General features: G+C 36.2%; 1 protein-coding gene across 2 annotated transcripts in view; it reads left to right on the plus strand.

Annotated features, from left to right (window-relative positions):
• The window catches only part of LOC138710476 (protein D3-like), a 31,403-nt gene extending 17,865 nt beyond the window's left edge, over positions 1–13,538 (plus strand). For both annotated transcript variants that reach the window (XM_069841397.1, XM_069841398.1), the window contains exons 2-5: positions 3,852–3,972; positions 8,717–8,854; positions 12,691–12,766; positions 13,174–13,538. In XM_069841397.1, coding sequence (XP_069697498.1) covers positions 3,852–3,972; positions 8,717–8,854; positions 12,691–12,766; positions 13,174–13,345 — 507 coding nt within the window. In that variant the 3' untranslated portion in view covers positions 13,346–13,538. The remainder of the gene's footprint in view (positions 1–3,851; positions 3,973–8,716; positions 8,855–12,690; positions 12,767–13,173) is intronic.
• The last annotated feature ends 1,729 nt before the right edge of the window (positions 13,539–15,267 follow it).

The raw sequence follows: 15,267 nt of genomic DNA on the forward strand, positions 1-15,267 counted from the left end.
GGTGTCGATGTTTTAGAAGATTAATGTTATGACGAAATTAATAAAAATACTGAAATTGTCTTAATGGGTTTTTATTGCTGATTATGTTGTAAGTAGTATTTTCAAGAAGTTACCTGACTATACAAAATGCAAATACATATGTTCTAATTAGAGATTGTGATGTGGAATTGTAGATACGGTACCTATAAATCTCGTAAGTTAATTTTAGTTTATGCCCTCAATAGGGGTGGTTTAAAGTAGTCCACATATTTTGTAATTGATCTACTTGTTGATATATGTCTGCAAAAGATTTTGGCTCACCAAGATCTTCACAATGTTAATTAGTGAAGAGTATATAGATTCAGGTTGTCACAAGTATATATTGACAAAACATTTCAATAGGTACAGAAAATATTAATATTACTGTATTCTGTGATGTAGATGTCTCATAGGCATATATTTCTGAACAATTATTATAATTTAAAAAATGACGAGAAAGCAGGGGAAAATGTTAAGTTCAATCATTCAAATAACAAAAAATAATGTAAAATATACAGTAATTACTTTCTAACAGTTCTATACTGTAATTGAATTTAATTTAGGTTTCATCCTTTCCAATTGTTCCTCTTTTACAACTAGATAAGATAGTTTTCAATTTCAGCCTGGTCCACCTACATTGGCGCCTATGACAGTTTGTAAGTATTTGTAAGTATGGAGAGGGACTTTGTTAGTCATTCATTTTGTCTCTGATGCTTTTTAAAATGGGGAAAAGACGTGAAAATAACTTGAAGAAACAGAGTTTTTTGCGAAAATTTCTCGAATTGAAAGGTCAACTATGTCATTATATTCGTAACTTTCTTGCATATGGTTGTAGGATATTCGTTGTCTAAAATTTCTTGGACGTCGGACAAACACTCCCTCTTCATCACTATTTGAGTCAGAATTATCCATTTCAAATGGTTTCATGGTTTTATCTTCAAAATCTAACCCTATATTGGCATTTACTTTTTACAAATTATTAAACTATTACTTAAAATATAGTCATGGAACTAACGTTAATATTATTAATAAATTTAATTATCTTTGCTGCTTTATGAAACACTTTAGTAATATTATTATTTATTTTAGTAATAATATGAGCGTTTACAGTAATAAATAATAGTATTAAGTATTACTTTTATGAAACAGAACAGTAATAATATTACTTAATGTTATTACCTTTTTAGTAATGGTATTAAATTATTACTTTTATGAAATAGGCCCCAGGGGAAAGTTTCAGTACACGGATACCTCACTGACAATAATTATCTTAAAATATTAAAAAGATAGATTTGTCTGTGTTTGTCGTATGCGTATCATGCTTACGAAAATACACTTTTCAGTGCCAATAATTTATTTTGTGTGCACAAGGTTGGAACTTTGTTTTTCCTGGGCGTGAATTTGTCCAAAAGGAACGACATATGTTTATACGCAAACCAAGTTGACTCGTACACTTCATCACTCCCCATTCCAGATCTTTTTATGGAATTCTGTCTTTCACTCCAGAATGATGTCAGTAGGGATTCAATTTTCTTTTTAACTTCTGCTCCCTACAATAAACAAAAAACATATATCCACTGAAAATAAATAAACAAAAATAATTTTCAAATTTTGCACGTGTTTGACTCGCCTATCTTGCAGCTAAACATCTTTCCAATAGGTTCCCAAACATCATGTGTTCTTATTTTATTGTGGTAAGTAGGATACTTGGGATTCCATGAAGTTTCCTGCTCCCTATATGCATTAATAAGATTTATAACAGCGTTTTCCGTCCACTCTAGTTTCGACACCCTGTTAGTGAAATTGAACTAAGCGCTGCGTTCTGCTACGAACTACAAGCTAGTGGCAAATCCCGTCCACAACGAATACCAACTTCCTTTGATGTACCGACAAGCGACGGATCATTTCCGAAGGCAAACCAAACGATCGGTTTGCCTTTGCTGCGACGTACACACGTACCGATTTCAATCAACGAATGCAATCGTTTGTCGTTCGTTCGTTCGCTAAGTGTGTACGCACCTTAACTGGAACTTGGAATACTGACCATGCACAGTGTGTTATAAGTCAAACTTGGTATTCTTAGCATGAGCAGTGTGTTGTTACTCAAATTTGAAATGCTGAGCATGCGCAGATTGTTATAGCTCGATCTTGGAATACTGAGCATGCGTAGTGCGTTATAACTCGAACCTGGATTACTGAACAAGCGCAGTTCGTTGTAACTCGAACTGGGAATACTGAACATGCGCAGTTCGTTATAACTCGAACTTAGATTACTGAGCATGCTCAGTGCGTTATAGCTCGAACTTAGAATAGTGAGCATGCGCAGTGCGTTATAATTGAAATAAAGCACGTACACTTCATTACGATATTCTTGCACATTCATTTATGCACGTTTCAATAATTTTCAGTTGGATTGTACGCATATTTTCACGTGTTGAAATTATACGCTATGTTTACTCTATCAGTACTTCCTTTATTTCTATATTCGCAATTATGCATTATAATTAAGCATAAAGCCACGTATAACTTGTAAATAAAATTTGTCTACTCTTCAATTGTATTTATTCGTTTCATACGGTACTCCAATCTGAAGTCTGATTTGTTCAATATGCTACTACGGCTGAACTAGCGCTTCGTACACATACATCTTGCATATACGAATTAGTTTTCTTAGGATTTTATTATGCTTTGCGTATAGTATAAAATACATCTCCAAAAAAAATAAATTGAACGGTTTTCACTACAGAAAATGCCGAAACTTCCTCAGCGCTAGTTTCCGTTATAGTCAGCGATGTATGCAATGGAAGGGAGAAAGAATCTGGGTACCTTACCCCATTATCTCTTGGCTTAGTTGCTTTATGAATGATACCTTATTGGCCTTCGGACACTTGACTAAACGACAGCTGTACTGCAATAAGGCAACTCCTAAGCAACTAGATGTACAACGTTATGTTACCATGTCAAATGTGAAAGCACAATTATTCAAATTCCGGACCATTGCATTAATAAAATAATGTATAAATATATTGTTGAATAATTATTTTTGAGTGAAAGCAAGCATTTGCGTTAAGAAATATTCACACAAACTGGTTATAGACAGACAAAACATTTCCGAAAAAGGAGCAGGAACCGTTTATTCACAAATTAATGCCACGTACAATATTACGTTTCGTTGCACGGAACGTACAGATAATAAAATTTGAGCATTAATTCGTGAATAGGCTAAACGGTGCAAAAAAAGACGAAGACATAAATTGTTTATCTTTTTTATATCTATCACAACATTCATAGTAAACCTTGAAATTTTAGAGAGCTATGAAAACATCGGCAACGAAACTTTCCACATAATTTATTTGTTATTGGTTGAACTATGCGTTGCAGAAAAATATTTCATTAGACGTATTGGTTATATTTCATACAAAGAACCTCGTGTTAAAAATTTGTGCACTCAAATCCGTAACACTCTGTGTATATATATATATATATATATATATATATATATTTTTTTTTCTGAATAGTCCATTTATGTCTCAAGCATGTGATGGAATCCTGTCCTGTTGTCTGCAAATAATTCATGCATAATGTATGTGCTGACTCTGAAGTCTCCTTTTTAGGAAAATAATATGTTTCTTTTTTCGAAGTGTGTGTATATATTTGTGTGATGGGATGGCGTTTATTGATATTTACTCCTCTATACACAAAAAATGTTCAACAACCACACGTTGAAGTGTGGTATTGCTTCAGTGAGTATTGTATTTATTGTAAGAATTTTTCTGTAGGCCTACTTTTATTCATTTGCCAATATTCTTGACATACTTTAAATTTTGTCTCAGGTGACATATGGAAGCGTGGAGGTGAACCTTGGCAACGAAATGACTCCAACACAGGTAAAGGACGTCCCAACTGTATACTGGAACGCTGAGAAAGGGGCCTACTACTTGCTTTGTATGACAGGTTGGTCACTTCGACAGTGTGTGTTGACGTTCTGGACTGCAAAGAACTAGTGTTATTTGTAGGCTTCGTATTCAGCTACCTAAGACTGAAGTTGAAGACACATAGGGTATATAGTACGCCGAACACAGGTAATGGAACGGATATGGATATAAACAAACAGGTCATCACTACTTGTTCGTGGAGTACAGTCAACTCCCTACATTCTGAACCTATACGAGTAAACACATGCTTGAGCCGTGATGTTCATTTTCTTCGTGATCTTTGCAGTGAATAATAACGTGCATTCGTAAGTTACGAAACTTGAACATATTTGGAGATCACTTGAAATTACTTTATATTGCAAGAAATTCTTTCAATAGCACGTGACATTATTGGTGCATGATGTAGTACAAGATATTCCTATTATCTGATATTTTTTTGTGTTTCATTAGGGTATTGCATATGTCGCTCATCACTGAAAACCCACTAATTTTCTATGTATTTTTCTAGAAATTCCCTAAAATGTAGATTATTTAATTTATTAATTGGGATGTTGGCACTGAACAACATGGTAGGCTATACAAATCCATGCTAAACGTCGAGTTAATATCTTCATAATTTTGAGATATTTGATGGTACTGGTTCTTTTGGATTACGCTCAGCACACTTTCTGTGCCCTTTGGTATTGCAGTGTCTTTCAGTGCACTGTTTTTGTCACTTTTACATTTATTTTACACAATTTACAAATAATGTTGCCTATATTGACAGTGAAAATATTAGTTAAAATATCTTCAACTATGTCCTGCAATATTACACGCTCGAGCGTCTTATCTACGACATTTTACCTCTGCAATGAACCTTCAATCAGCCACAAAGATGTAATGAAGGATGGATAGAATAGAGAAAAATTATCTCCGGCACTGGGATTCGAACCCGGGTTTTCAGCTCTACATGTATTGACGCTTTATCCACTAAGCCACACCTGAGTCCAGTTCCGATGCCGGATCGAATCCCCTCAGTTCTATCCATCCTTCATCATATGATAACACAGAATTCCTGTACGAAAATACATTATGTACTTTTGTACATCATAATAATATACTGTAATAATAACACAAAGATGTAGTTATTTAAAAAATATGACTAGCAAGATTAGTGATCGATAAAGACTACTCACTATGACTGCGTCCCGGTTTTGACTTTCTAGAGGAAGTGAGCAGAGGATGCGTAACTATTTTGTATACGAACGTACCTGTACCTGCGCTGTGACATCACATATACTTCGAATCAGGCAACTTCATTCCAGTTTATAGGTAGATGAATTACGAAGCCTAGTTATTTTTTTGCTTCTCTTCGTCTTCAGATACCTTAGGCCTACTTGATTCAGTGTTACTGTTGGTTTCTTGTTTCGTGAGATGCACAGTACATCATGAAAGAAATCCCAAAATATTGAAGCTATTAATATACAATTGGCGAAAGTAACTGGCCACCCTATCCCATTATCTACTAGCCTAATTGCTTCATGAGTGATTCCTTATTGGTGTCACTTATGAGGTTTAGATCTGTCTTCGGACAGTTGACTAAGGAACAACAATACCACAGCGAGGTAGTTTCGCACCGATTTTTTCGCCACTCATCATTAAGAAATGGGAGTACTGGTACTTCAACTGTGATTTTCTCCATCAGAAATTCGAATAAGAATTCTAGTTACAATTTTTAGTAGGTTATTTTATGACGCTTTATCAACATCTTGGGTTATTTAGCGTCTGAAAGAGATGAAGGTGATAATGCCGATGAAATGAGTCCGGGATCCAGCACCGATAGTTACCCAGCATTTGCTCATATTGGGTTGAGGGAAAACCTTGGAAAAACCTCAACCAGGTAACTCGCCCCGATCGGGATCCGAACCCGGGCCACCTGGTTTCGCAGCCAGACGCGCTGTTACTCTACAGGTGTGGACTAGTTACAATTGATATAATTTCAAGACAGAGGAGGATACGAAAGAGACAGAGGTGCTTACCGAGCAGAACATGAAGCGTCCCTAAACACTTGCGTTCTAAGAGGTTTCTTGTGCAGCCATGAAGGAATGAGTTGCGCTTCGACTGCCCAGCAAAGCCGACCTCACTATTCGCCAACTACGTATTTCTCTCCAACCTTTAAATCCGTATCCCATACTTCTGATAATGATCTGCCGTTTCTCATAGAGTGTACATAGCTCCCTACACTTTGTAGAGTTGGAGAGGAATTCAAACTGAACAAGTTAGCTATATAAATACTGTGTAAGTCAGAAGCGTGTTCTTGTGAAGCTGCAGATATAAGTTTGAAATAAATTAAGCAGCGAACTCAACTTTTATACAGCTTCTTTTACTGCACTGCCAAACCAGTTAAAATCGCCGCTCATTCTTACGTCACAATATTTAGCGTAGCACAGTGGTTCCCAACCTTCTATTGACTGACGACACACTTTACTGAACGCCCACGTTATCGCGACACACTTATTGCAGTAGTAGTAGTAGTAGTAGTAGTAGTAGTAGTAGTAGTAGTAGTAGTAGTAGTAGTAGTAGTAGTAATAATAATAATAATAATATAACAACCAGCGTTTTTCTTTTGGAGAAAAAGGTGGTGAAACTCTGTGTAGAATATTTTATAGCGGACAGGGGGATGACTGTTCACTGCGCGGTAAAATGGTCGTTTTTAATCTCCTCTTCGTCCAACTAAGACTTTCAAGGTCTAATCGAAATTTAAAAAAAATTATATTAAAAACATCAGCGCGTTCCACCAGAAAAAAAAGCACTGATATCAACTTCTATGTAGTGTCGGACACCCAGTGTTGTAGATAGGTCGATGTTAACACCCAATGTAAAAACAAAACTAGAGTTGCGTTAGAAAAAACAAAGTTATGTATGGTATGGGTCGTATAAATGAACCTATAAGGGATAGGTTAAAGGTAAAGAAAGAAAGCTTATACCGGTATGTAATTAGTGCATATAGTGATACTGATACAATTTAGATTCGTAAGAGTACGAATTAACTGTGCACATTTTATAGACAGTTCGGCAATGAAAGAAAATAAATAAATTTCACTCAATTAAAATTTGAAGATAAATAATGTAAATAAATAATGATATGATTTTATCCTTTACTTTAATAATTTCCCAAAAATCAGCTTGATGTAGGCACGTCTATCTACTATCTATTGATGCATTGGTATAATATAATACATAGGCTACATTTTGAAAGTGATAGTGTACACCCAATTAGAACGTGCAGGAACCGCCACTGGTCGTAACTAAATGTGGCGATAAACTTTTTTCTGGAGTATTTTGTGACAGAAATTTACTTTTACATGCCGTAGATGTACGACACGGTTGTCCCACAGGAAGCCAGAGTAAAGACTTTGTTGCCATTTAAATTGCAATGCAATCGGCGGGACTTGAGTCCGCGAAAGTCACGGCGTAGCTGAGGCAAAGCGCGTTAGCCTGCTGGTGCGGAGTTTCTCTCGTACGTGGGTTCGATTCCCGCCCATTTAGACTGATTACCTGGTTTGTTTTTTCCAAGGTTTTCCCCAACCATAAGGCGAATGTCAGGTAATATAGGTGCCGAATCCTCAGTCTCATCTCGCCAAATACCCTCTCGCTATCATCACTCCCATCGATGCTAAATAACCCAGTAGTTGATACAACGTCGTTAAATGACCAAGTAGGCCTAAAAGAAAAAATCCTCAAATCTCGAATCTGTTAGCATGGTAGCCGACAGACTACCGTCACCGACTTTATATTTGCATTTGCTGACCAATAATTCTTATAACGTCACTTAATAGGCTATTAGCATATTTCTTACAGTAAACATGCATAAGGTTCGGAATTGAACGGGTTACATCAGCTTCTTGTATGTGCGGATGACGTGAATATGTTAGGAGAAAATCCACAAACAATTAGGGAAAACACGGAAATTTTATTGGAAGCAAGTAAAGCAATAGGCTTGGAAGTAAATCCCGAAAAGACAAAGTATATGATTATGTCTCGTGACCAGCATATCGTACGAAATGGAAATATAAAAATTGGAGATTTATCCTTCGAAGAGGTGGAAAAATTCAAATATCTTGGAGCAACAGTAACAAATATAAATGACACTCGGGAGGAAATTAAACGCAGAATAAATATGAGAAATGCCTGTTATTATTCGGTTAAGAAGCTTTTTTCATCTAGTCTGCTGTCAAAAAATCTGAAAGTTAGAATTTATAAAACAGTTATATTACCGGTTCTTTTGTATGTGTATGGTTGTGAAACTTAGACTCTCACTCTGAGAGAGGAACATAGGTTAAGGGTGTTTGAGAATAAGGTTCTTAAGAAAATATTTGGGGCTAAGAGGGATGAAGTTACAGGAGAATGGAGAAAGTTACACAACGCAGAACTTCACGCATTTTATTCTTCACCTGACATAATTAGGAACATTAAATCCAGACGTTTGAGATGGGCAGGGCATGTAGCACGTATGGGCGAATCCAGAAATGCATATAGAGTGTTAGTTGGGAGGCCGGAGGAAAATGATCTTTGGGGAGGCCGAGACGTAGATGGGAGGATAATATTAAAATGGATTTGAGGGAGATGGGATATGATGATAGAGAGTGGATTAATCTTGCACAGGATAGGGACCGATGGTGGGCTTATGTGAGGGCGGCAATGAACCTTCAGGTTCCTTAAAAGCCATTTGTAAGTAAGTAAGTAAGTAAACATGCATAGACTTTAACGATTTTGATCCACAGATCCGGATGTGCCCACCCGTGCCAAACCCGTGAGGAGAGAGTTTCGACACTGGTTAGTTGGCAACATACCTGACAACAGAGTGGATCAAGGAGAGGCCCTCAGTGAGTACGTTGGAGCTGGACCGCCTAAACATACAGGTGAAGCTGCTAATATGATAAAACTCAGCATTTTACTAAGATATACGAGTATATTGGAACTCTAAATTTGTCCAAAAATGCTGATGCATAAATTAATAATTTCTGTGTTTCTGTATCTTAGAGCTCTACATAGGCCAACATTTTGAAGTTCAGTCCCTCTGACCAAATACAACCCGAGACCGAGATTGTTTTCAAAAGAATTACTCGAACCGACTCGTAACTTCAAAGTATACGTATAAAGAGCCGTGTGAAAGCTAAAATTAAGGAATAAACATTCAGAAATAGATATTTTTTTTGGATATTCCACGTGTCCTACAACCAGGGCCGGGTATTTATGGAGATCGCGAAAACCACGACATAATAGATATAGACTACAATAGACTTTTACTAATCTTTACGAATTAAGTGATTCTGATTAATAATATGCGGACAAAACGATCACGACAAATCACGAAACAGAGTTCTAATAGCGAAAAATGAACACATTCGCGAATTATTACTATTGCGTTGTTTTATAGCGAATTTCATATTGTGAGTTTTTTTGCGATTTTTTTCACTTTAATTTGTTATACCAGGTGTTTCAAACCACCTGTATCAGCCATTTTTTCTCGAAAACTACCTATATGATACTGGTTGTTCATAAAAAAAATTTGATAACCAAAACCTATGTAAAGAATGGATTGGTAGCAGTACCATTTCCAGTAACAAACCGGAAGTAGGGGTACCTGTGGTCAACTTCGAAATTTCAAATGAGAACATGGGTCATTGAAGGTGCCATTGGAAACTACTTAAAAAAAAAAAACAACTTTTACTGAAATTTTTTTTCTAACTTTTATTGTTAACTCACAAAGCAACAAAAATGGTATTTTCTTACAAATGTTGTATGTTATTTATGTACATACACTCTTCATAGTAAGTGTTCAAAATGTCCGCCACCCTGTGCTAAACAATGTTCTGATCTCCTCCTAACATCAGTGATTGCACGGAGACCTTCAGCACAGCTGAGACATACAGGCTTCTCTAATTCTTTGTTTCATATCTTCTCTAGTTGTTGGACGCACCTGGTAGAACATGTCTTTAATTCTCCCCCCAAGAAGAAGTCATTTGGAGCAAAGGCAGGCCAGGCTACTGATCTTCCTCGTCCAATCCACTGTAGGGGAATAACCAGTTAGTAACTCGCCGAGCCCTACGTGAAAATTGAGTCAGACAGCCGCCCTGCTGAAGCCACATCGTTAACCGAAGCGCAAGGGGAACATCATGAAACAACTGGTGCAAAATGTTTCGGAGGAAGCGTGCGTTCAAAAAAGTATGGTCCTATGACTCGGTGTCCGAGGAGGCCACACCATGTGTTGAAGCTCCACACGTGCTGGTAATCCACTTCACATAGCCAGTGTGGATTAACTGGAGACCAGTAATGGGAATTGTAGAGATTCATCTGACCATTACTTTTGAAAGTTGCCTCATCAGTCCACAGAATTCTGAGCTCGAAATCACAGTCCGTGTTTAGAAATCAGTTGCAGAAATCAACACAAGTCTGGAAGTATGTCCCCCAAGTTCCTGATGGAGATGAATATGGTATGAATGAAATTTGTTGTCTTTGAGAATTCTAAACACTGTATTATGATGCAATCCTGAGTTACGGGCAATCCTTCTTGTGAGGGAGAATTAAAGATATGATCTACCAGGTGCGTCCAACAACTAGAGAAGACATGAATTGAATCAGAGAAGCCACTTCTGTCTAAATTATCATAAATGATCAACATCTTGATAAGAAATTCGAACTAATTTCTAATGCGTACGTCAAACTAGCCAATTGGAGAACACGTATAAATTGGTATGATGGTATGGGAGGTGGTAAAACTCCACTCTTTTATTTACGCCAATATTTTTCTTATCTGGAATTGAGTACCAGTATACAGGGTTAGTTAAAAGTCCCGCACCACCTAAATAACTTTTGAAGCATGTGGTTCAGTGACATGAAACTTGGTATGTGAGGATAACCATACAGTAAGAACTCAATAATGGTATTATCGAGTTTTTTCTACTTCCAGTTTAACCGGAAGTAACTCCAACTCTCTTATTTTAAGTGAAACACCCAATATATTTTCTTTATTTTTGAATAGTGCTCATTAAGAGCTTTTCAAAAATTACCCACACTTGATACTTCTATACAAATTCAGTGTTGCTGAGTCAAGAAAACAGAAAAGAGTATCAAATATTAAAATAATAAACGCACTACCTAAATAACTTTTGAAGCATACAGTTCAGTGATATGAAATTTGGTATGTGAGGATAACCATATGCTAAGAACCCAATAATGGTATTACCGAATTTTTTCTACTTCCGGTTAAACCGGAAGTAACTCCAATTCTCTTATTTTAAATGGAACACCCAATATATTTTATTTATTTTTGAATAAAGCTCATTAAGAGCTTTTCAAAAAGTATCCACACTTCTATACAAATTCAGTGTTGCTAAATAAAAATGGAAGTGGTGCAAGATATTCCTAAAGCCTGGTTAAATCATTCCTTAAATGGTTTCTATGATCGAGTGACACACTGTAAAGCAGCTGAGGGCTACCATTTTGAACACATAATTTAGAAGGTGAGCTAGCTTTGTTTTGTTTTTGTTAAGGAAGGAGTATTTTATTATTTTAATATTCGATATACTTTTCTGTTTTCTTGACTTAGCAACACTGAATTTGTACAGAAGTATCGAGTGTGGGTACTTTTTGAAAAGCTCTTAATGAGCACTATTCAAAAAAAAAAAAAAAATACATTGGGTCTTCTATTTAAAATAAGACAGTTGAAGTTACTTCCGGTTAAACCGGAAGTAGAGAAAAACTCGGTAATACCATTATTGAGTTTTTAGCGTATGATTATCCTCACATACTAAGTTTCATATCACTGAACCGTATGCTTCAAAAGTTATTTAGGTGGTGCGTTTATTATTTTAATATTCGATACACTTTTCTGTTTCCTTGACTGAATTTGTACAGAAGTATCAAGTGTGGGTAATTTTTGAAAAGCTCTTAATGAGTACTATTCAAAAATAAAATAATATATTGGATGTTCCATTTAAGATAAGAGAGTTGGAGTAACCGGAAGTGGAAAAAACTCGGTAATACCATTACTGAGTTCTTAGTATATGGTTATCCTCACATACCAAGTTTCATGTCACTGAACCGTATGCTTCAAAAGTTATTTAGGTGGTGCGGGACTTTTAACTAACCCTGTATAATGTCAAATTGTCAATCTGCATTCAAACCTTGTGTTCTATTTCGCTTCCGCCCTTGCCCTCAGAGTTGCCAAACATATGAAAGCTCCGACTTGTAACTGAAGGTGAGTCTGTCTTTGTGAATTAGATTCAAACATTTGCGCAGCTGAAATGATACACGGATTCAATAATCAATAATGCATTCATTATTGTCAATACCCTTATCAAATAGAATAAAACTTGCAGAAGAAATATCTATTAAAAAGAGGAAAACGTGTTATTCATGTACAGAATAGAGTATTTTGTAGTTGAAAGTCCACTTTACGATTTTGTTCTAATTTAATTCTAAAATTTCGTTTACATAGGTGTGCATCCTGCTTTTCTTTGCAGGAAAATTTTAATTTAAGTGTGTGTAATCTGTTTTTGTAATTTTGCTTGAGAACCCTAACTTCAATAGCCGTACAACAGACTGAAAATCTTACAGTAATGTATTGTTAAGTTATAATGTAATCTTAGAATATTTTAAAACTAGTTCAGGTAAATAAAGTGTTGCTATTTTGTACATATTTTAATTAATATGAACATCATCTTACTGTCACGCAAAACACCATTATTTTCAGGACTTCATCGCTATGTGTTTCTGGTGTACAAACAGCCTGGAAAGATAAATTTTGAGGAAAGACGTGTCAACAACAGGTAACTAAACTGCAATGATTTTGAAGTCTTACAAAATTTATATGATTTTATGCGAAACAGTTTTAATAATTCAATTTAATCATAAATGTCACCAGTTTGACTCTATGGAGCATGAACTTCAGATGGACCACTCTTGTGAGATAGCAATCTGAAGTTTCATAGACTGCGTTCTGGTGTGGGTTCGAATCCTGCTTAGGATGTCTGTCTGTTATGATTTTTCTAAGGTTTTCCCCAAGTCTATGGTGAATGTGAGGTAGTCACATGACGAATTCCTGGACTCATCCATACACTGGCCTCTTCAATTTCCAAAATTTATAAATAATTGTGTTTCAATTTCTTTGCTGATTGCTGACTTAATCATATTTCGTTAAGATGACAGTACAACAATTTGTTTCTATGGATTTCAGAACTGTTGGAGACCGTCCAAAATTTTCCATCAGGAAATTTGCCCAGAAGTACAATCTTGGAGATCCAGTTGCAGGAAACCTATTCCAAGCACAGTATGATGCCTATGTACCCAAGTTGTATGGTCAGTTCAGTCGTGTCTACAGAGTACTCAACTTTATTTTGCGCAGGTGATTGGCTGAATTGCAAACTCCATTATCTAAAGCTTCATCTTCAATATCATTCTTCCTGGAAGTGACATAAATTAACAGTGATTAAAATTATTAACAGGCAGATATCGACCATAGAGAAAATTTGTACTTACCATAGATTCATACCCTTCACTTGTAAACTGAAACAAAAAATAAAATTTTCAAACCAACACAAATGTAATTTTATTCCTGAAATACACGAAATGAGTAATATGAATATAATAGACTACAATATTAAACTTGGCTCTGATTGAATGGACGGTGTGACTTTTGGTGTTCCAAATAAGTACTTTAGTACGATTCTTGGCTTCTCTCAGTGCAGTCCCTACCCGGAGATCCGATTGAGGGACTATTTTACCTCCGGAGAATTTTACACTGAGGGACTCCATGAATCATAAGAAGTGAAAAATATAGTGGGACTGCATTGGTGTTAATGCAGCTTATGTGGGTACCTCTTTGTTACTTGTTAGCTTAAACAACAAGTTTAAGCCCCCTCACCACAACAAGGTGAGTACCCATGAGAGGGTACTACATAAAAAAATGAATAAAAAATGGAGTGTTCATTGAGGCAACACTGGGTAACAGAGGTTTAAAGCCAGAATCAAGACATTACCACATAGTGTCGACAAGAAAATTATATTATAGTCTCAAAAACAACCTCAAATACTAGCAGGTTCATTAAAAAATTATATCAAACCACATTAAGAGCCATCTCAACTCAGATATAATGTGCAAAATATATTACAACAGAATCCAAGGTAACTGTACTATTTATCACTCCACGAGAAATACAACATATAATCTGTACAACCTCACTCCAGAAAGAAACTGGTCCAGAAAACACGTTCCTCAAGCACTGAAATGATTTCCTCGGCTTTTCGTCTGGTCTGGTCTGGTCTGGTCCAGTCTGAGCAGAAATACTGTCATGGAAGAGTCCACATCTCGTAGCAAAGTCTGCAGCTTTTTCAACAATGGATGCTCCTTCCATTGGTAATATAAATACATATTTTGCAGGATTGCATCCTCTTGGAAAACAACTAAATTTGTCATTCGTTTTTCCAATTCCTTTTTCTTTCCCAGGCTTTCAGGTCAGAAAAACCTATCCTCTTCCTTATCAACAACAAAATGGCTATGAAAACAATAGTCACAACAGAACTTGAATACTCAATGTAACACAGTAACAAAGATTCAACACTTCCGAACAAAACAGCTGGCTGCCACGTGCTCACTGTGAACTTAAGGTACGATCACACGTCGCTACTTTTGCAGCGATGCAGTACAAAAAACTGCGTAACTCTCGTACTGCAACATGTGAACAACAGTGCAACCCGAAAAGTAGCGGCTGCCGAACCTGCTGCTCGCTACTTTTTCATGCTGGGCGCAGTTTAAAAGTAGCGATGTGTGAACAGGGTTCTCAGGATTGCAGCCGCAGTATTTTTGATATCGGTTTTGTTGAAACTTTTGGTGGGCGGTTGCGACAAGTGTTGCCACCCAAATGTGCCAATGATAATTTTATTGTTTGGATGTATTTTAATGTTAGATGTGATGAAAATAAATTATTTGTAACAGTTATTAAATGCACAACACAGTCTGAGCATATTTGCTGACGATATAATTCACTTTTTTAATTTTCTGTAGCGTAGTTTCAAACAGGAGGGTTGCCAACATTGATTACGTGAATATGCTGTTGGTTATCATTTAAGTATATAGGCGTTTTTAAAAACTTTATAATAAAAATAATGCCAATTTCTGAATACTAGTTAGGACAGAAAAGCAAATAATAGATAAGTAAGCTTTCACATGAGTTTCTTAATAATGCGAACATAACCACAAAATGTATATTGAGAAGTCAACATGGAGATGGAAACCTGCAGCATGACTGCGGCTGCAAAAGTAGCGCCTTGT

This window comes from Periplaneta americana, chromosome 12, assembly GCF_040183065.1.
Source record: "Periplaneta americana isolate PAMFEO1 chromosome 12, P.americana_PAMFEO1_priV1, whole genome shotgun sequence".
NCBI classification, from domain to species: Eukaryota; Metazoa; Arthropoda; class Insecta; order Blattodea; family Blattidae; genus Periplaneta; species Periplaneta americana.